This window comes from Brugia malayi, assembly GCF_000002995.4.
Source record: "Brugia malayi strain FR3 genome assembly, contig: Bm_v4_Chr3_scaffold_001, whole genome shotgun sequence".
In the NCBI taxonomy this organism is placed as follows: Eukaryota; Metazoa; Nematoda; class Chromadorea; order Rhabditida; family Onchocercidae; genus Brugia; species Brugia malayi.
Genome location: NW_025062477.1, coordinates 9,452,244 through 9,472,591, shown reverse-complemented (window position 1 = coordinate 9,472,591; position 20,348 = coordinate 9,452,244). Strand labels below are relative to the sequence as shown.

Sequence of the window (20,348 nt, the reverse complement as noted above, 5' to 3'; positions counted from 1 at the left end):
ATTTAGGGATGGATCCCCCAAAAATATTTTGAAAGACTTCATCAACTCTATTTGTAGTACATAAACGGGATAAAGATGACTTTGGCGAATATTCAGAACATCACAGTTGACAGAGCAACCAAAGTGTATAATGTGAATACAAAGTCGGCGTTCAATTCGCCAAAATATAGCAAATAAAAATACCGGTCAGTGACTGGATGAATTGTCAAACCACATAAATAACACAAAACTAACTGGAATTCGCAATTAATTAACAGTTATTATAGAAAAAAAAAAAAGAACCGACTGATGCAGAGTCTCCGTACTGTCACACATCAATACAATAAAATATATTGAAAATTTTGTTGTATCACGGACATTATAAGGTTAACCAAAATGGTAGATCACTTATCTGAGTAAACTACGGTATTTCATTGACGAATTTTTTCTTCACCTTCATTACTGTCTGCGATAAAATTGGTCAACGGTCAAATTACTTTAAAAAAAAATTGAGCTCGAACTATTTCTTTAACGTATACTATTTCAGACGTTGAGTAATAGATGCAAGCGCAACAGCAAATGCTTGCACAGCACTGAATGGTGAACAAAAATCAAGCGTATATGCGCCATTTTCTATGCGTCCAAATTGCATAACCTGCTGATCATCATATTCGATTTGGAAATTCTTTGCTGATTCTTGAGTTACACGACCACCAAAATCTAGCTGAAATAGTTAAATCTTCATCTTCATCGTTCATATTGACTGTGACATGGATCTAAGATTTACAACAAAACTGGTGGACCCCAACAAAAGTTAAGATTAATGAACAATCCATTAACACTTGCTCGGTCAAGTTACTTTCAGGTGCAGAGGTCATTTTTAACGTTACTATCTGAACTGCAATGTATTATTAGATCTTGTTTGAGATGTCAGTCTTATTAAATAATTGAAAACATAAGTGGTAGCAGTTAGTGTGCACCAAAAGCAGTGAACTAGTTTTTTTATCTTGCAATTGCAACCATCATCTTAAACATCACAACGTGGTATCCGGATGAAGAAAAGCGACTGTATAATATTTTGAAACTCGAAGTATTCCCGAACTTAAAGTAAACCGAAATTATATGCCGTGTATAATATAAGTAGATTCAAATGGTCGAATACTGTAAAACCGAACAGAAACGATACCTCTAAAGCAATTACTGAATACAAACTATTTAAGAAAAGTGAGTTGATATGTAATGTTGTGAGAGTCATACTTATTTACTAATTTAATTTGTCATTTATTTCTATACTCTGTACTCTACTTTTTCTATAATATATATTGAAAATAGAAGGTGTACATACCTGAAACACTTGGCTAGCTTCATTCCAAAAAGGTGCTTTATTATTCATGGTAAGGAAAGAGATATTTTCACCACTTAATGCAGGCTGTTCACCAAGCACAGCTTTGATATGCTGAATTCTTTCTTGCAAATCACCACAAACTTCATCGAGCAATTCATCTCCCAAAATTAGTATGGTGTAAATGAAACAATTAGAAATTATTTTCGATACCCAGCAACAAAACTGATCATGGCAAAAAGTGAAAGATGACAATAGCATGAAGACAATAAGTGCAAAAAAATCTAACCATAACTAATTTTCCTTTCGATCTGTGAAACTTTCCTTGAAATATCCTTCAACTGCAACTTCAGAGAGGATACTGTTGCATGACTTTCTTTTATTGAATCCTAAAGTTAAAAATTCTTTAAAAAATTTCCATAATTTTTTTAATTTGATGGTGGAAATCGATAAAACCACTGTTTCATTTTTCTGAATTCAGCATCTTTTCTATGAAGTTAGAACAACACAATGCATAGAAATTCTTACGTATATTAGAATGTTCTTTTTGAAATCATAATTTGTTATTACGTGATCATACATTGATCATATAACACTTACGCTCATACAGTAATATGACGAAGACTGTAGATTCACCGAATTTGAGCTCTCGCCATTACTTAATTGCCCCACCGCACAGCGAGTAGTTAAATCGTTCGCTAATTTTGCCAGTTTATCCAGTACTGATGTTATATCACTTAACTGTCTCATCCCTAAAGCTGCAAACTTCATTTTGAAATACATTTGAACTATGCAGTGTTAAAAAAAAAAAAAAAAAAATATTATAAAAATATCATCTATATTGATATGACGAATTATTCAGAAATATTGCATAATAAATATCATAAAAAGTAATCAGTAGTAAACTGTTACCTTTACGAGAAGCATCAGTGGGTTTAAAACAGTCGATAAGGGGAGTGCGTTCAGTAGTATCATCTATTACAACAGCATCATCTTCATCAATATACTAAAGATCAGGTTTGTATTCTAATCAACATAGTTTAAAAAAAGGAAAGAATATTTTATTACGATATTCCGATGCCAATATCTCTTAAAAGACATGAAGACTAGAAAAAATCTGACTGTTGATTCTGATTAGAATGTATGGAAACCAATCAGTAACAACCTCAATATCATCGAATTGTTGTGACCACTGACTGCTAGACGTTGAAGGTTCAATGCAGGTAAGTTCATCACAATGCGTTTTCATGCCTGGACCAATTACGCATACTTCTTTGGGAAGCGTTGTTGCCCTTGTTGACACTTTAGAGACATATCTTATCACGTTAGTGGTACCACCGAAAGAGTTTAACTTCTGCGATGACCTTTCAAGATCACTAGCAAAACACTTCATCTTTGCAATATGCCTTTCCACTGCCGCTTTCAGATCACTGAATTCTGATAAGATACTCTGTAATTAAACAAACATAAATAATTCTAATACTATAAAAAAAAAAAAAAAACCAATTGTTTACATTTTGAAGGAATCTTTTACTGAATATCACTATCTCAACATATTTCGATATTTTCCATTTGAATAACCATATGTTTAACTTGTATGAAAAGGTCTTTCATTTCAATCCCTAGTAACTGGTAATCTTTTCAAAACAAACAATGTCTCATTATTTACAAACCAATCAAGCTAACAAAAAAGTTAAGCGTACTTGAAAAAGAAGTTTTTCTTCAGTTGATAACGGTTCTTTAACTGTCTCATCAATCAGAGCTTCTATGTCACTTGTCACATCACGCCTTCCGATTAGATTTTCTCTTAAAATAAGATTCAAAACAGATCAGTTAAATAAAAACGATTATTTATAAAAGTTATGATGACTGCAAGTTTACCCATTATTTCTTCACACACCTTTCAAAATATAAACAAAAAAGAAAATACAAGTAGGAAATTTAAACACCGATATATACCGATCACTTGGAGCAATGGTGAGATTGCGAATATCATTTGAAAAGGCACTGTCGTCACTTGAATATGCATCATTTGTCGGGTTACGATATGTTGCACAATGAGAACTCAACAGAGAGCTACCAGTCCTTTTGGTCAAATCAGCCAATTGTACTGTCATTTGACGAGGTTGCAAGTGAAGAACTGATGTTTTGTACACAACCTGAAATAAAGATCTTCCGATCACCAAATTTTTCAGTTTTATGTACCCCTCTTCCAGCTTCTGATTTTCCAGCAGATGAAATCTCCATGTAAAGAGCCTAAAAAATAAACAAACCTGAGCGAGGAAAGTTGGAAGAATATTAGTTGTAGCGGAGAACATTTTAAAACGAGTGCACCATACATTGGAAGTAATCTGAAAATTTGCTAATTGGTTATAATAATGGAAAGTTTGAATCATATTTCTGTATTTCATCAATTTTTCCTAAGAGGTGTACCTGAACTAGTTTACTCCTATCTCTGTTAACAGTACAGCTAACATAACGATTCATAAGAGTTCTTAATTGCCGTTTACTTCGCCTCCAAAGAGAATTCCGCTGTGTAGACTGTCGAGCAAATACGCCTACATCTTCTGCAAATGAAAGGATTACTGCACTTATAAATAATAGATTCATATTAAATTTATATGTCAAATAAATCCTTTTGCATAATCGTTTAAATTTCGAATAAGATTTCATACATTAATTTTAAGACTCGTTATTGTCTGAGTGAAATAATACATGATTTTTGTGTACGTCCCAGTGAAAGCTAATATTTAAATAAGGAAAGGAATTATAGTACACTCACCAACTTGTGCCGAGCTCCCACTATCCGACTTTACCAGTGTCAATTTTGAATTGTACAAAGAAATCTGGAATTGAGGAATAATTCTATTTGTCTGCTTGCCAAGTAGAACAGGAATGAGGCCGGCCATGTGCTCCATGCATAATACATATGTATGAACTTTACTTGGTACCGGGCGTATTGTACAATACCATCGCCAGTCAGAGGGCTCACAAACCTTCATCAGCATATCATTTTGTGATGGAATGCGACACTGAAACTTTTATATCATGTATGAAAATAGTTAGCAGTTCCAAATTTTCACTACCTTAATTTCTGAAAATCTTCTGAAATTTCGTAGAGTTTTCAAGGAAAGGTAATTCAAAAGAAGTTGTAAAAAGAATTAACAAAAGCCACAATGTTGAAAAATATGCATTTGAAATGAAGAAATAAAAACTAACTCGTATTATATGATGATCCAACGCACGAATAGCATTTCGCTCTCGTGTAGGTAGTGGGAGTATATCAATATGTCGTGCGGATGCGCCCAATAACTGCCATAAGTTATAAGCAACCAAACTGAATAACGATGGCACATCATGAAGAACCCGTCCAACAGCAAGTTGATTACCTAATCAGAAGTCCAATACAGCGGAAGACAGGAAATCAAATTTATTTCGCATAGTAAAAAAAGATTCGCACGCTGCGAAAGGATGAAGACGTACAATGTTTAAAGGTACGTCGTCTTCCCTGAAATATTTCACCTAAAAAGTGCTTACATCGCTGCCATACGAACTTTTGAATGAGCAAACCAGCAGCAGGATTCAGATAAACAAGAAACGTATATTATCGTTTTACCTAGAAAACTCTACAATTTTTGAAATTGAATTCGAACCTGATGTAGCAATAATAAAGCGATCATCATGAACCCATGCAAACGCAGTGAGAGCAGTAGCCGAAGGTTGCGAAACTCGGCTATCACAGATAACGTTTCCTTGATATGTCATAATAAAGAAATGATTTTCTTTGCAAACAACAGCTAATAGTGTACCATTAGCATTCCACTCAATGTTTAAGAGATTCTCATTGCACTGCCACTTTGCACTGTCAATCTGAACACATGATAAAAAATGCAAACAAATTTGCGGATTTTGAAACTGCTTCTTCCCCGAAGTGAACTACAAAAATAAAACGGTTTAATTTTAAATCGAAAAATTACAGAGCTTCCTTTAGGTTTAAGAAAATATTGTGGAAACAATTATCAAATTATTCGTTCAACTTCAGCTTATACATAAATTAAAAAATAATAAAAATTTAAACGATTTTGGAAGTTTTGAAATATATAATTGCCAGTTTATCAGCTTTCATCATATAAAAAGAAAGACTGCTTGCAAAATAGAGGACTCGCTATAGAATAGATACCTAATATCCATTCAAGACGCCTAATTTTGGAAATGCATTCAATGATAATAAAAATAACGAATTGTATGTAAAAACAACCTCATCATAAGAATTCAAGAAATTAAGAAGACCCGTTACAGAACAGACGGCTAACGTCCACCTGTCATTCCCACGTCGTGAAGATGCTGCTAAAAACCGAATACTACCATTTACATACATCTTTCTTTCTGTAATTGTCGCACCTAAAACTCCGAAAGTATATATCCTACTTCAGTCATAATATTTTCTGACAAGAAAAAAAGAATTAATTTTAACCCATGAAAAGCCTTTCTTTATTTCAGGCAATTTATTTAGAATTGCATTATCACAAATGTTTAGGTTTCAGTGCGCTGCATGACCAACAACATTTGTGGTTTGAAATTGTGAGATGAAACATTAACAGATATCACAGTTAAATGATTTTCTGTCTGAAATATTTACATATTATTTGGAGCGAAAAAATCCACAATGTAATGCTGTAATGAATAAATAAAAGAAGTAACCTTGTTCATTTAACACCTGAAATGTGCCATTGTCGAATCCCAAAATAATTTCGCGCGAATCGGGAGCCCATACACCGCAAGTGACGGTAGTGGGAAATGAACTAGACCATATCCTCTGACCTGTGGCAGAACCAATTAAAACAAAATTATCTTCATAACAAATAAGCGCTGATGAACCACTCGGGCTCCAGTTTACACCGCGAACCTAAAACTACTACGATCACTTTTCAGGTCGTTTACAATTTTGATGTTAATTTTATCAGAATACAAAAATTTTCTAAAATATACATCACTGAATATTAACTGTCTTATATAACTATTTTATTATATATCTCAACTATCTTACTAAATATTTAATCAAACTAGTTTAACCTTAATACCACGATCGTTTACCAATTCTACACTCCATCTTTCTTCGTTCGGTACCCAAACATAAATTATTCCCGAATTATCGCAGCTCGCTAATTTCATCTGCTCCTTGTTCCATGCTACTATATTCACCGCCGTATGGTGACCGCGAAGATTAAAGTTAACTCTCTTGTTATCATCTCGTATTGGGCAAGCTTCCGTTGCTGTTACTCCCACTGCTCCTGATTCTGATCCTGAAAAAAAAAAAAAAAAAAAACAACTTACAACATTGCAGAACGCGTAGTATGTTAAAAAATATGACTGAAAGTTTATTCCCGCTAAAAAAAATATTAGGTCATTCAGAATCGTAGGTTAAATAATGTTGATATGCTTGATATTTAGAACAATGTATTATCAAAGCACTGTGAATACAAAAACTGAAAGGGCTTACCGGTAGCCAAGAGGCCAGTGTTGGCATTGTTGCCGTTAGGTATCCAATTCAAACAAGTAATGCTAGAACCAACAACACAACCAGGCCAGTCGTCACTTTCCCAAATGATCTTCATACACTGTACGTATGCGTGGTTCACTTTTTCTTGCAATAGACCTTTTGATGATTATTTATTCAATCATACAAATAGCCTTTTGTGATACGTTGAAATACTCGACGGGAAGTAGGAAAGTATAATAAATTTCCTAATTAGTGGAATAATAGGTGATCAGAGCGTCAAGGTACTTCATCTGAACAAAGCAATGGCACTTCATTATCAGGATAATGTATTCTTTGAGGCAGTGATACTATTTCCTGCGTAAAGGATAATAGGACATAAAAGATAAAGTTCTAAAAGCAACATATTAACTTCCGGTCTGACATTTATACCGCAGAATGCAGCGACTGTAGTCGGTCCAGAAGCAAAGAACTAACGGCCATTGTGAAAATTTTGAAATTACTTGAAAAACTTTGACTTATTGGTGCTCGTTACTTAATTTGAGGTGCAAGTTAACTTATAGTTCTTCAGAAGAAATGATGGATCCTCATAATCCCGGAAATATGTCAGTGCTTAATGACCACAGACATTCTTTTACAAATTAATGCAGATAGCAAAAGCATGTGTTTTTTAATACTTAACTTTATCAAACTTCTTACAGATTCTAAAAGCGCTACCTTATCTTTCTCTATATTTTCAATAATCACTTGACTAAATGCCTCTAGTGGATGACAGTAATTGAGAAATTTATTGCAAAACAAGACAAGTTTTTATCTGACACTGCAACAGAAGCGTGAATGAAAGAGAAATAAATCAATGTGAACAGAGAAAAAATAAAAAGTGAGAGCTAAATAAAAGCAAATAAATATCCTAAATATTTATCTCGCTGATAAATGGAGAAGGCAACATTCTTAATTAGCTAAAATTCCGATATGATCTCAGTGGTAAGATGTATAAACAAAAACGAAACAGAGACAGACAAACTACACATAACATGCGTCAAAAGAAAATGAAAATAAATGGGTAGAAGCAAAATATTCCAATAAAATTCTAAAATTAGTAACAGTTTGAGAGGGGCAAGTTAGTATGACAGAACAAAAGGCGGCATGGCTGTTTGTGACATGAAAGTAATGGATACACTAAACCTGTTTTATAATTTATCAATGCGCTTCCAACTGGCAGTTGTCAACCATGTTTATTTGCAGATGACATTCCCATCGTCTCTTTCAGTATTTATGCAAAACATATTGTGTCGCCAGGTGAGGTAATAATTCATTTATTTTTTTATACAGCAGAAAGAAACATTCTTCTACCGATCATTTTTCTTCCTGCTCTTCCTGCACTCTAGAGGATGGCAATAATCTATTGTACGAGTCTTTCAGGTTAAAACAGAGACAATTATTGAAGTCTAGAAAGCAGAAAGGTATGTTATTTAAATTTCGAGCAGAATATCCTTCAAGCGATGATTAAGATTCTTGAACTGCCAAATAAGTCAGAAAACTGATTTCCGATTGCCTCCCAGCCGAAAATTCTATCAAATGCTGAACCATAGTAACTAGTTCTTTATTAACTTCTCGTCTTTATCTACATTCACTTGAATTCAATTTCAGTTCATCTTTTATCGAAATTATAGGTCAGTAGAAGGAACTAGATTTGTCAGCTTCTGAAATTACAAGATTAGAATTTGAATTGCTGATAAGAGTGATTTGTAAGATCAGATAAGTTTGGCGACATAAATCACATGGAACTTATGACGACCTGAAATGACTCCTTATCCGGATGATTTATCACAATGACTAAGAAGAACGAAAATGGCCTTTGTTTTTTAAGTAATATCTATTGATCCCAACCAAAAAGGAAGATAATCAGTTTGTTGAAAGATCAGTATCACTAATTTTCGTGACTATAAACAGTAGCTATGACTAGATCAACAATCATGTAGAGTACAATTCTTTGTCCTATTCAATCATAATAATGACAGTAACAGTCCCATTATAAGTAAATTACAACTGCCATTATAATGAATATTGCCGCCAATATCGACAATTATAAAAGCAGCGAAATTTCAAATTCAGATCATTACGGAATAGTTACCACAGACAACCAACACATCATGTAACTTTTAAGTAAAATTTAAAAAAAAGATCATGTTGCCAAAGATACTTGGAAAGTTTACCAATGTATTAATTTATGTATTAATTTACTACGAATAAACTTTATTAATTATTCCGTCATCAGTTTCACCACTATCAAAACTAAAGTCTTACCATAACTGCGTCAACTGTAGTGTAACTAAATAAATGCTGTAATTTTTTTTTTTTTTTTTGTATCACATTTCAAAGCTATTACGTAACAAATTTGGTTCGAGATTATGTCAAGGTATGGACTGCACAAATTACCTAGACTGAATAAATTTTATTAGATCTCGTAAAACACTGGTCGGGACTAAGGATTCCTATGACTGCCTAAAATCCCATGTGCTGTTTCACCGTGAGCTTCGAAAATGAAATATCAAATCAGACATAGTTGAAAGCGATGACCATTTGCAAATCAGGTAGCGAACAACTCGAGTACATCCCTCAACTTAATATACATAACTCACTAGGGCAGTTTTTACATTCACTTAAATTCCTCTTTTCTACAATTATCATCTTGAAAACCCCTATCAACTTTAAAACAAATAACATGGAGAGCCCATTCTTTAACATTTCACACACTTAACAAGTTCAGATATCATCATTTCAAAAAGCTTCAAATCGCAGATCTGAGTCTTCCATAATATACAATGAATGTTTCCATACATTTAACATTTTTTCATTTAAAATAGCATGAAGGACACAAATATTCATTAGGAAGTGGTAGCAAGCACATCAAGTATAATAAACCGATCTACCTTGATAAACATACATAACCGAAACATAAGACGAAATGTAAGACATGGCTTCCCCAAATCATGCTTTCCTACCACAGTGAGATCGTTTATTATAAACCCAATATGCGGACAAAGCATCAAAGTTTTTGCAACAGCGGATTTAAATAGACAGTATTACCTAAATAAACATATAAAAAATACCAGATTTAAACATCATATATATAGGCAATAAATTCAAAATATGACGGAGAAAACAAGAAGTAACGGTCTCTGTTACTGCCGCACTTTGGGCTTAGATAGATAGAGAAAAAATTATAGGCATTTAAATTTACACTTTGTCGAGCATAATTTATATTCAAACGCACTGCTATTTGGTATCAAGCATTCTTTCGTCCAAACTCAATGCGACAAGTATCAGAGGTAAAATAAAGTTAAAATCCATTCTTTACTGATCAGTAAAATCAGCCGAATTTTGTTGCAAAATCATTACACAGAGAAAAAAGGTCAGAAATAAAACAAATAAAATAAGTTCACAGTCTAATCGAATTAGCAACTAGTTACGAAAGTGTCAGGGCGTTAAATGACTATCAACAATGTGTCATGTAAAGTCACAAAATGACAAGTGAAAAATTCTTGCAAATGAACACACTTCCGCTTTAATTTATAAAATAAACATTTAAAACTGTATTTTTCCAGCTTTGGAAAACAGAATTCTACCAAATTATTTAATGAGAGAAAAATACATAAATTTAAAGATTCTCAAAGGAAACGCAATATATAATGAAGTAAAGTACAACCCAAAAAAAAAAGTGCATTAATATCGCCCACTTTGCGTTGCGTGATTCATTGCTTGTAGAGTAGCTGCTGATGCAGCTGCTCGGGCTGCTCCTGACACAGCCTAAATTAAACAGACGTTATGAAAGAACTATCCATTTCTCTTTTATCATTAAGATTTCAATTTCTGGAAAAACATATAGTCTATGTATGTTGTTTGAATAACATCAGTTTCGTGTAACGTAGACTATAACTTAGTAGCTTTTACAGTGGTAGAAGTGCGCAAATTATGAGTTTTCAATGCTATTATTTCAAACAATTTTTCAAAAAAAAAACACAATAATTAAAAACAAGTCCCCTCTGCATAAAAAAAAAGCATTTGTAAGGTCAGTTTATCTAAATCTAATTACAATGTATTTTTGAGAAAGTTAACAATCCTTCGAACTTATGAGACAATAGTCCATCCGCATGAACATAAGAAAATTTATGATTCTGCGTCAGTTTTTTTTTTTTTTTTTTTCATATCTCTAGAGTGTTAGCTATGAGAGTTGTGAGAGCGCACTTAGTATATAGAAATAATACATATAAAAGGTACTTAGTACATATAAACCAACAAGAACCTGCTGAACATTTCGATCGGCCATAACACCATCAGAGAATTCTTTGCGTGCTTTGTCCAAACTAAAGCCAGCACCACGATAGAAACGATGAACTCTGAACAATGCAAACACCATTCCAAGAAATGAAACCGTGAATGCGATCGCTGATGTAGTCATTATAAGGGATGCAAATATGTTATGGCTGGAATGATGTATAAGGAGAAGGAAAGAAAGAAAAGTTAACATCACATCTTATTTTTTTCAAACATAGCTATCATAAGCTTAATCTCATTTAAATAAATTTTTAGCTTACAAATATATGGAATGTTAGGAAGCTAGAAAAGTAAAGTGACCTTCATATTTACTTCTAGAAAAAAAATTGTTAGCTCTGCATCGAAATGAAGCACTGGGAAAAATTAACCAAAATATGAAAATTTACTGGAACGTATTAATAGCATTAATCCAACCACAAGCATACTGCGACAGGCCAAGCGCTTGCACCAATGTGAATATTGAATGAAAAAAAAGGACAAGGAAAAACAGCATGAAATTGAATGAGCTGTCATTCCTGAAATAAAGCAAACTCAAGATTTTACTCATTTACTTCATTATCTTAACGTAAAACTGTAGTTGTGAATAGGGAAGAGAACTGGCCGAAGCCAAATACGCAACTACATCAAAACACAATGCACTAATACAAACATTCTTCTATTTGTTTTTACTAATTCTGGATTTATTCAAAAAGGAATTCTATTTGCTCACTATTTCATGTTTAATTAAGGATTTCAAACAGATGGAAGATAATATAAAAACCTGAAAGCTTTGTAGACAGGACGAAACCAAAACAGAAATGAACAGGAGGACAGCAACAAAATCTGTATAATAGCAAGAACCAATATGCCAATAGGTCCACTACCAAAAATAACGTAAAAAAAAGAGGCAACGACATTAATTGCCAAAGCCAACACATAACTCAAGAAAACATAATAAACTAAAGTAACCGTGCGTTGAAACTGTACTGGAATCTCTACTTCGATATCCTGAAAAGAAATAAAAGGCAAGTCTCACCCTTTTTCCATATTTAACTTTAAGTGTATAGAGTTGAGATGTTTCGCATATAATCAAATATAACTATATAATCAAAAACATATAATCAAATATAAAATATGAAATGCTAATCCTAAAGAATAGGTGAAGGATTAGCATTTCATTTAATGAGCTGAAACCGAACATAAATCCTTTTTCATTAATCACATAATCTTCTCAAAAAAAAAAAAAAAACTCTGAACAAAATACACTATTACACTAACTCAGCAAGCACTATTACACTAACTCAGCAAGCAATTAACGAAATGACGTGCAATTACACGTTGCTAAGGCTTAAAAGAACTTTGTAATCCAAGAAAAGAAGTTTATCTCATATTTTCATGGACATGCATCTCAATGATACCTGATAAAAACATGGCTCCAATGGGACAAAAGATGGAAGTGGTGGCCAATTATGAGACCGTGTGTTTCCTGTAGAAGCATTATGACCAGTTTGCTGTTGTCGTTCTAATTCTTGCTCTCTCCTACGTAATTCCTGGGCTTTTCGTTCTAGTTCTTCCTGACGTCGAAATAGTTCATCACTGCTCATTACTGGTGCTGACACTTTTGTTGCAGCTGTTCCAGCTGCAGGCTAAAACTCAAAACATTACTGACATGGCAGGTAAAGCAGAAACCTAAAAAAAATAGCAATTGAATCCACCTTATTCCCAAGTCAACTTGGCCACTATTCCCCGCAGTTTCTTTCCATTATAATTTCAGCGTGCTAATACGAGAATGAATTGTATCTTTCCCTTCCGTATGGCAACATTTCACCATCGAAATCACGGTAGCATCATAACAGAGTATTACTCTCTTTACTAATGACGGGTATTTAGAATAGTTGCCCATAAATGCAATTCATCACTAATTAATCTTCTAGATCAATTCTGAGTAATTTATTATCTAAGCAGTCAAGATTAATCAGGCGACAAATTTTGGAACTTTTGTTAAAATGTCGAGTTCTTATATAAATAATAAAATGGGAAACTGAGGAAAGCACAGCATGTTCAAAATTAAAACACTATACATTGCCTTTATCGCTCTGATTGTTACTCTGTTTCTGTGATCTTGTTTTTGTAAACAATAAACATAATGCGAATATTTATTGGAATTATTAGACTTGCTATACATAATGCTTCAAAGAACTATATCTGTGTTTTGAACTAAAAGTTCGACTGACCATGTCCATATCATGAAAAACGTTCAGGATATATAAGGAAATATATTTGGGCACGACCAGTAACAGTCTTCCTTACCGTTCGAAGTGACATATATAAATTTTCCTAAAATCCACTAAATTGGAGCAATTACGGCTTCACTCTCACTCTAAGCAGTAGTCCTTTTTTCGTAAATTTCATGAAGTAATTCCTGTAAATCTCTTTAACTATTCCAAATAATTACCTAAATTGTTACAAGATACATTAAAAGTTCGCACTGTTAAGGTTTTGTCAATATATATTTTTTAAGTCGGATAACAAAAAAGTAGTGTCAACTTTTATGGATAAAGAAGGAGTTAAATGAGACCAAGAGGGATGCACACAAAATAAGACCTACATACAAAATATCGATTAATCAATAATGCATTGGGAAAAGATCTGAATTAAATATAATTCGGGCACATTTTATTCAAATTGTACTAGTAGTTCAGAAAGCAACTTGACCCTATATCATGCCTACAGAGATCTTTTTTTAAAGTTGAACAAAGAAAAGTGGAAAAAAATATATAACTGACCAAAAACCTTTTTCAATGTGTCATTCAAAAAATGTACATGGTTACGACAACGATAGTCACGCAAATTACATACTGTGATAAGTAGATTTAACTTAACTTGATCTGGAATAATTTGAAGTCGAATGATTTGAAAATTTAGTGCACACACTCTTGCAATTTGAAGTCAAAACTAATGCACACAATTTTTAGTAAATATTTTATTTACCTGTTTGAGAGGCCTTGGATGAGCAGAGAGAGCATTTTGAGCAAACGGATTGAAATCTTCGTTGGAATCTACTATCCCTTGGTCGACAACTTGCTGCACACTCGGATCCTACGTAGAAACTTTTTGATAACTATCATTTTGAAAAAACTATTTAAGTGAACCTGCTTAATACTGTGTGTGTAGGCTCCTAAGTCGTTAGGGGCAAAGAGATAGCCAATTCTCAAATAAAATGTTATGAAGAGAATGCGGCAGAATGAAACGCATCGAAATATTCTATGAAATGTATTAATTTGATTTCTATTTATACCTCCTTTAAAAAAAATGAAGAAACAAGTGAGTATCTGCAGTTATTACTAAGCAAATGTCTGAACTTACTGGTAAATGAATTAACTAAATTTCTCAGGCGAAAAATTTGCGCCTTTAAAATTGAAGCTTCGTCAACATACCGCAAATGGATCTGCAAATGGATTCGAGTTTAAACCTGCCATCAGTTAGTAATGCTTTCGTTTGACACTATGCACTATGCACTGCAATACTAAATCAGTTATTCTGCAAAAAAATATATAAATAAATATTTTACCCGGATTTTGAATAATTAATTATTCATCGCACAATAAAAAAATAATAATAATAAAAGCAGACAGTAATATATACAAACACAAAGATACATAGGAAGTTTCATTAAGAAAAGTCATATGTATTGATGGTTACTACAACAGCTGTGAGTGAACCGAACCCACACATCCCGTACTAAACCAGTCACTGATTTGTCTCATACAACGCTCTTATTATAAAACCCTCAGGCAGGGCCAGCACAGAACCACCAACAAACCAACATCATTTCATCACTTCACCGTGCCAACAAGCACGTCGCGACATGCAAATGTTTGTGTCATCAGAAGTAACTGCCATGTATAATATGTGACTTCGGTACTTGACAGTTAATTTCGTTGTACATAATACTGATAGGTGTTATCTGCAACGTTGTTCGAAAATATCTCAAGTTAAAAAGCGGGGAATTATAAATAATTCTGTTAGTGGTCTTTTTTTGACCGGCATGTCTCGGATATATTTTCCCTTTTTATTGGGAACCTTTTTGATCAGTACTTATATATCTATTGTCTTGTACTTTTTTATTTCCAGTTGATCGTTTCATTGCCACTACTGATAAGTCTAGTGTAGCGTTGGTTTATACTAACTATCCCTATCGAGCTGTCCCAGACCCATCAGTCAGTTCCGGTCACTTATTTTGAATAATTTTCCCAGTTTTCTCACCTATTACGCGAAGACTCTATAGTAAGTACGGTATAGTGAATATGGATTTGACCACTGAAATGCCAGTGGTCGAATTGTTGATAATTTAATGCTGAGAGAAGGAATATTGCAATCTCAGTCGTGATGATGTGCCATTTTACAGTTGAGACATATATCTTGCTTTGCCGAAAATGGTACGACATAAGTTAAATTAATCTAGATTCGATACTGTTCGAGACTGCGGATCGTGCAGTGGGGTGAAGTATGAGAATAACAATATTATGTTTTTATTTTCTGAGAATGAAATATTAGTAATTAATGTGTTATCAAATGTAAGTAAACATTATACATTGGAACATACAGGATTACTGAAATTTTTATCTATGCTTCAAATATTTCTAAGTGCTCTATCACTCTTCATTAAATGCAGTATTATTGTAAAATTTAATAGACTTTTGAGGGCTAATGAGCACAACTGAATGTATGTAGAATGGTACATGACTTATATAAAATTAGTATTATATCACACATCTGTATCGAATGAAACTTTGACACTTCTAAATTTCATTTGTGTTGAATCAAATATCATAGAAGTAGTCTGGTGCTTCGTCCATACCTCTCTTTCCGAACTGTAGTGGTCGAAAGCTTTTCTTCCCAAACTGTAATGGTCGATGACCATCTCGTTTACCGAACTGCAAAAGTTCTATTATAGTGTTGGAATATTATATATATATGTCGTATCCTTGCACAACCAATTTTGATTTAACACTTCCGGAAAAAGTATTGTTTATTCTTATTTTTCTTCTTTAAGAAAGTAGATGAAATTGATTAGGAAAAGATTAAGGAATTATTTCTTCCAAAACTAAATTAACTTTGAACTAATTTAATATCACTCTTATTGGAAAAAATGATTTCATAAGATATTAACCGGGTCCAATGAGGGAATTTGCCTAATAAATTTCATTCTTTCAGAAGAGGATGAGATGCATTAGATTTAAGCTTGTCACACTGTTTAGGCTAATTTTGCCACCAGTTTCTGAGTGATTAATATGGACTGATACCACTTAAATTTTTAAAAAATTTATACCATGTTGTAAAGTTCACTTTTTAACAAATAAAACAGTTTTACTTGTTTTCATATCAAAACTTAGTTGCTTAAAAGGTATTTATAGGAATATTATTCGGTTATTTACTAATCGATTTGTTGTATGACAGTCAGTCTGAATGGAGATATAATCTCAAATGCGACCAAATGGAAATGTATAACTCTGTCTATCATATAGAACATTTAGAGGAGATCGAAAATATGCTAGTACAATAAAGTAACGTTAATGAAAGCAATGAAAAGTATCCTTGCCAAAACCATTTTTCAAAAATGACTTGGCTAGACGAGATGATGAGACAGATAGTACGTACAGCCTAAACATAACTCTTGGGAAGAAGGAAAGGTGTTGCAAAATTATTTGAAAGTTATAACTGACTTTGCCTTGTTGATATTCAATTTTCAGTTTTCAAATATTTTACTTTTTCTATTTTTATTTTAAAGAGAAAGGTTTCCTGATCTCATTTTCCTAATGGAGTTGTTGTGATTTTCATTCTAAAAATTTCAGAACCATCGTAGATGTTAAAGCTACATTGAAAATTTCCAAATAAAGGTATATTGAGAAATAAAAATGAATTGTTTGATTAAGCTCACTAGTCAAAAATGAGAATTTTGAAACCACAAACATTTGCTCAGATTGCAGGCTGAATAAAAGATGGAATAAAGGAATGGCATTGGTAATTAATTTGTAATTAGAGCTCTAAACTTCTGTAGTGTTTTTAATTTGGCTAAGAAAAATATCTTCAAAGATTATGCTTAATGTTCAAATTTGTTGGAATGCTTCCTATAATAATCCGTGGTATGTAAATGACAGGAGCGAACTTTCGTGACGTTTTTTTTCAATATACCTACTTATTTATTCATCTCCGATATCTTTAATATCTCGTATGCATTCACATGGAATGATGATAGATAATAAGCGTACTGTGCGATCTCTGAAGATACGATAAGGTTATAATAATGTCATTATAATAGTTTCTTTGCTCTTTTTAAAAGTTATTTTAAAAAACTCCTTGTTTCCTGGACGAAATTTCAGTTTACTGCAATGCATATTTCGTTAACTATGTTTTCTCACTTCTTTCTCACTTTTTTTTTTTTGTAATTAGTGAAAAGGATGCGAAATTTCCTAATGCATTCAAAATGAATTCCTAATCTGAGGGTTTCTGGTGTAGCCTGATAGCCAACTTTATTTATAAGCAAAGAAATTTTTTTAGGAATCTATCTGGCGTTCTGTGTATGAGAATTTTAATAAGAACGGTGATGTTTGAGATTCTTAAAGAACAAGAACAATTTATGCGATTAATTCTTTCTCTGGGTCAAAAGGCTCATTTGTACGTAATAATTTGATAGCAAGATTGAAACGAGAAGTATGAGAAGAAAAGAAAAGTTTCTCCTGATAAATATATCTCCAAGAAATTACATCTACTCTCACTTCATGTGAATCTTTTGATACTATCAAGCAGTGATTCTTCTTTAACCTTAAGTAAACCTTAAGTAAACTTTTGTTTTTTTTTTTTTAACCTTAAGTAAACTTTTGTTTTTTTTTTTTTAAAAAAAAAAACAATTCATTGAATTTCTTGTTTTAGGAATTCACAAACCAAGTACTTTTTAAAATACTGTGTAGAAATATTGACAATAGTGGTCGAAATAATGAAACTGTAAGTTGCATTTTAAAATAGTGGCTAAATTCAATTCGGTTTAAAAAAGAGCGAACTATTGAAAACAGAACTAACCTGCAATGGTCGGTAGTCGCGATCTTGCCTGTCGAATCGCTCAGATTGTAAACTGCAATTCACAGCAATGCTGATAAAACCAAGAATGAAGAGTATTGAAGTGATCCAGGAACGCAGCATTTCCCAAGACGAGATCTTTTGACCAGCGGATATACGCCAAATATGCTACAACAACAATGACTTACTTTTTGTAGTTAAATCACGCGAAAATGGATGCCACACTAAGCGAATACACCAAAGTTAACTGCTGATAATCAGATCTAAAACTCTATTATAGTAGTAATGTGGAACCTGACTGGCAGATAAATTTATTTTACGAGTCTCATGAGAATCAGACCTCATTATCAGCCTTTGGAATGTCATTTCATTAGTTCTGAGGCCTGTCGTATCACACCTACAAAACAGTGTAACTTGCAGGAGAATAGCAGCAAATGCAATATTCAGCAATTAAAGCAGTTCTCTCATTCAATTTAATTCACAACGAGCGGGCAAACAAAACACATTTTTGCAATTCCCAATTAATTAGTAGCATGAAATCACATGGGCTAATTTTATATATAGATATAATTGATTTTAATTCCGCGTATAAATGAATCATCAATCATTTATTAAAAAACTGAAAGACTGAAAATAAGCAAGTAATATGATTTCTTGAAGTTGCTAACGAACAAAGAAATATTTTGGAACTGTTAGCTTAGGCTTATTGATTGATGAAACCATTTGTTATTAGCGCACTAAATTTTAGCGTTAAATTAGGTTATTTATGGTTATAAATTCTTGATAGATAGCAATTCCAGACTCATACAAATTCATCAGTTACATTCTTCATCGTCACAAGTTTGTGAAAAAAATATTTTCCTGGCAAATCGAAATTTTCGTAAATTATTTTACAATTCTAAAAAAAATTTGCTATAGAAAGAAAATGGATGCCTGTTTTCGTAATCAAATGGGTGATGTCAAACAAAAAAGGGTTAATTGTTGGAAAGAACGTCCTGTCCATTAATGTAATCCGATGATGAGAATAGAAAATTGAATAATTCTGTTCAATCTGGAATTAAAGTGGAAAAACATTGGATTCTATGAGACTAAACTTGCAATAACTTTAAAGTTTATGACGCATTATTGTTGATGACCAACCCCGTCCTACCACACACAGCCATCTATTTTAGGTTAATGTTAATATTGAATTGTAAGTCAGTGTCTGAAAGATCTTGAATTAATCAAGTGTTGAGTTTAAGAGAAGAGTGAGAGTTGTAAAATAAATGAAAGTAACTCTCGAAGAGTTAATGGCTTAACAACTGCACACTCTGCTGTTACCTTTTTAAGTATGCTTTTCTTTTTCTATAGTGTCTTCGTCTTCCTAAATTTCAAAGGTAATAGATTTTGTCTCGGTGAAATTGATCATAAAATTTATTTCTTTTATTCTGCATTGATGTGTTGTTTAGGAAGGAAGCATTGAATAGCTAGAAAACAAGCGGGAATTCACAAAAATACTTATTTTATTATTAATTGAAATTATTGCATGCTATGGAAGTGTGTTTTCTCCACCTCTTTTGCATATCTTTAACCACAAAAAGATGATTTGAACCCAATATGAAGAGAGTCTACATTTTATTAGTGCAAAAAGACTGAATTTTGATAGATGCTCTATTTACAGTGAATAATTCATACAATGATATTTTCGCATGGCACCATTTTTTAATAAATACATAATACGTCGGGAACAAGTAAACCATTATTAAAATCTCGAATCTATTTTAGAAGTATGTGCAAAAAAAAAAAATTTGACACCGTTTTTTTTCTTTCGTCGGATGACGCTTGTTCGATCATTTTTCAATTTCCTTGGACGAAATTATGAATCTGCCTTATTTTTCTCGAATTGAACAATTTTTAAATGCAGGAATTATGTCAGAGGTGGCAACTAGCAGTAATATAAATGATAGCCTTTAGCATTATAATTTAGCAATTCTTCAAGATCTTCGAGAATTAAGTTAACTACCAGTGGTAATTCTGAAAATCCTTAGTTCTTAGAACTCGAAAAAAAACTTTTTGCCGGCATAGTTATCAAATGTGGATTTTAATCAAAGATTTTATACCTAATCAGAATATTTTTCTTGTGAATTTTTTTTTTCT

The 20,348-nt window shown here is 32.7% G+C and overlaps 3 protein-coding genes across 5 annotated transcripts; all 3 read right to left on the bottom strand.

Moving 5' to 3' along the window:
• Nucleotides 1–517: 517 nt before the first annotated feature.
• Nucleotides 518–6,936, bottom strand: Bma-tub-2 (Uncharacterized protein; the record flags this gene model as incomplete). 2 transcript variants are annotated; one of them, XM_043080629.1, is made up of 17 exons in its annotated part: nt 518–703; nt 1,325–1,482; nt 1,611–1,710; nt 1,922–2,079; nt 2,234–2,327; nt 2,487–2,771; nt 3,025–3,127; nt 3,281–3,480; nt 3,595–3,672; nt 3,755–3,888; nt 4,104–4,353; nt 4,541–4,710; nt 4,975–5,191; nt 5,580–5,722; nt 6,023–6,227; nt 6,395–6,624; nt 6,822–6,936. In XM_043080629.1, 17 exons carry the CDS (start codon nt 6,934–6,936, stop codon nt 518–520), a joined length of 2,826 nt encoding a protein of 941 aa, XP_042936563.1. The 2 variants fall into 2 exon arrangements, with proteins under 2 accessions (XP_042936563.1, XP_001901430.1); XM_001901395.2 differs by having other exon boundaries at nt 1,922–2,073.
• Nucleotides 6,937–10,544: 3,608 nt separating this feature from the next.
• Nucleotides 10,545–14,614, bottom strand: Bma-scm-1 (Uncharacterized protein; the record flags this gene model as incomplete). 2 transcript variants are annotated; one of them, XM_001901394.2, is made up of 7 exons in its annotated part: nt 10,545–10,628; nt 11,125–11,305; nt 11,543–11,671; nt 11,917–12,143; nt 12,554–12,781; nt 14,127–14,234; nt 14,573–14,614. In XM_001901394.2, 7 exons carry the CDS (start codon nt 14,612–14,614, stop codon nt 10,545–10,547), a joined length of 999 nt encoding a protein of 332 aa, XP_001901429.2. The 2 variants fall into 2 exon arrangements, with proteins under 2 accessions (XP_001901429.2, XP_042936562.1); XM_043080628.1 differs by lacking the exons at nt 14,127–14,234; nt 14,573–14,614 and having other exon boundaries at nt 12,554–12,739.
• A 1,344-nt stretch (nt 14,615–15,958) lies between these two features.
• On the bottom strand, nt 15,959–18,335 carry Bma-nlp-12 (Uncharacterized protein; the record flags this gene model as incomplete). Its single annotated transcript, XM_043080627.1, has 2 exons — nt 15,959–16,072; nt 18,216–18,335. 2 exons carry the CDS (start codon nt 18,333–18,335, stop codon nt 15,959–15,961), a joined length of 234 nt encoding a protein of 77 aa, XP_042936561.1.
• Between the last annotated feature and the right edge of the window lie 2,013 nt (nt 18,336–20,348).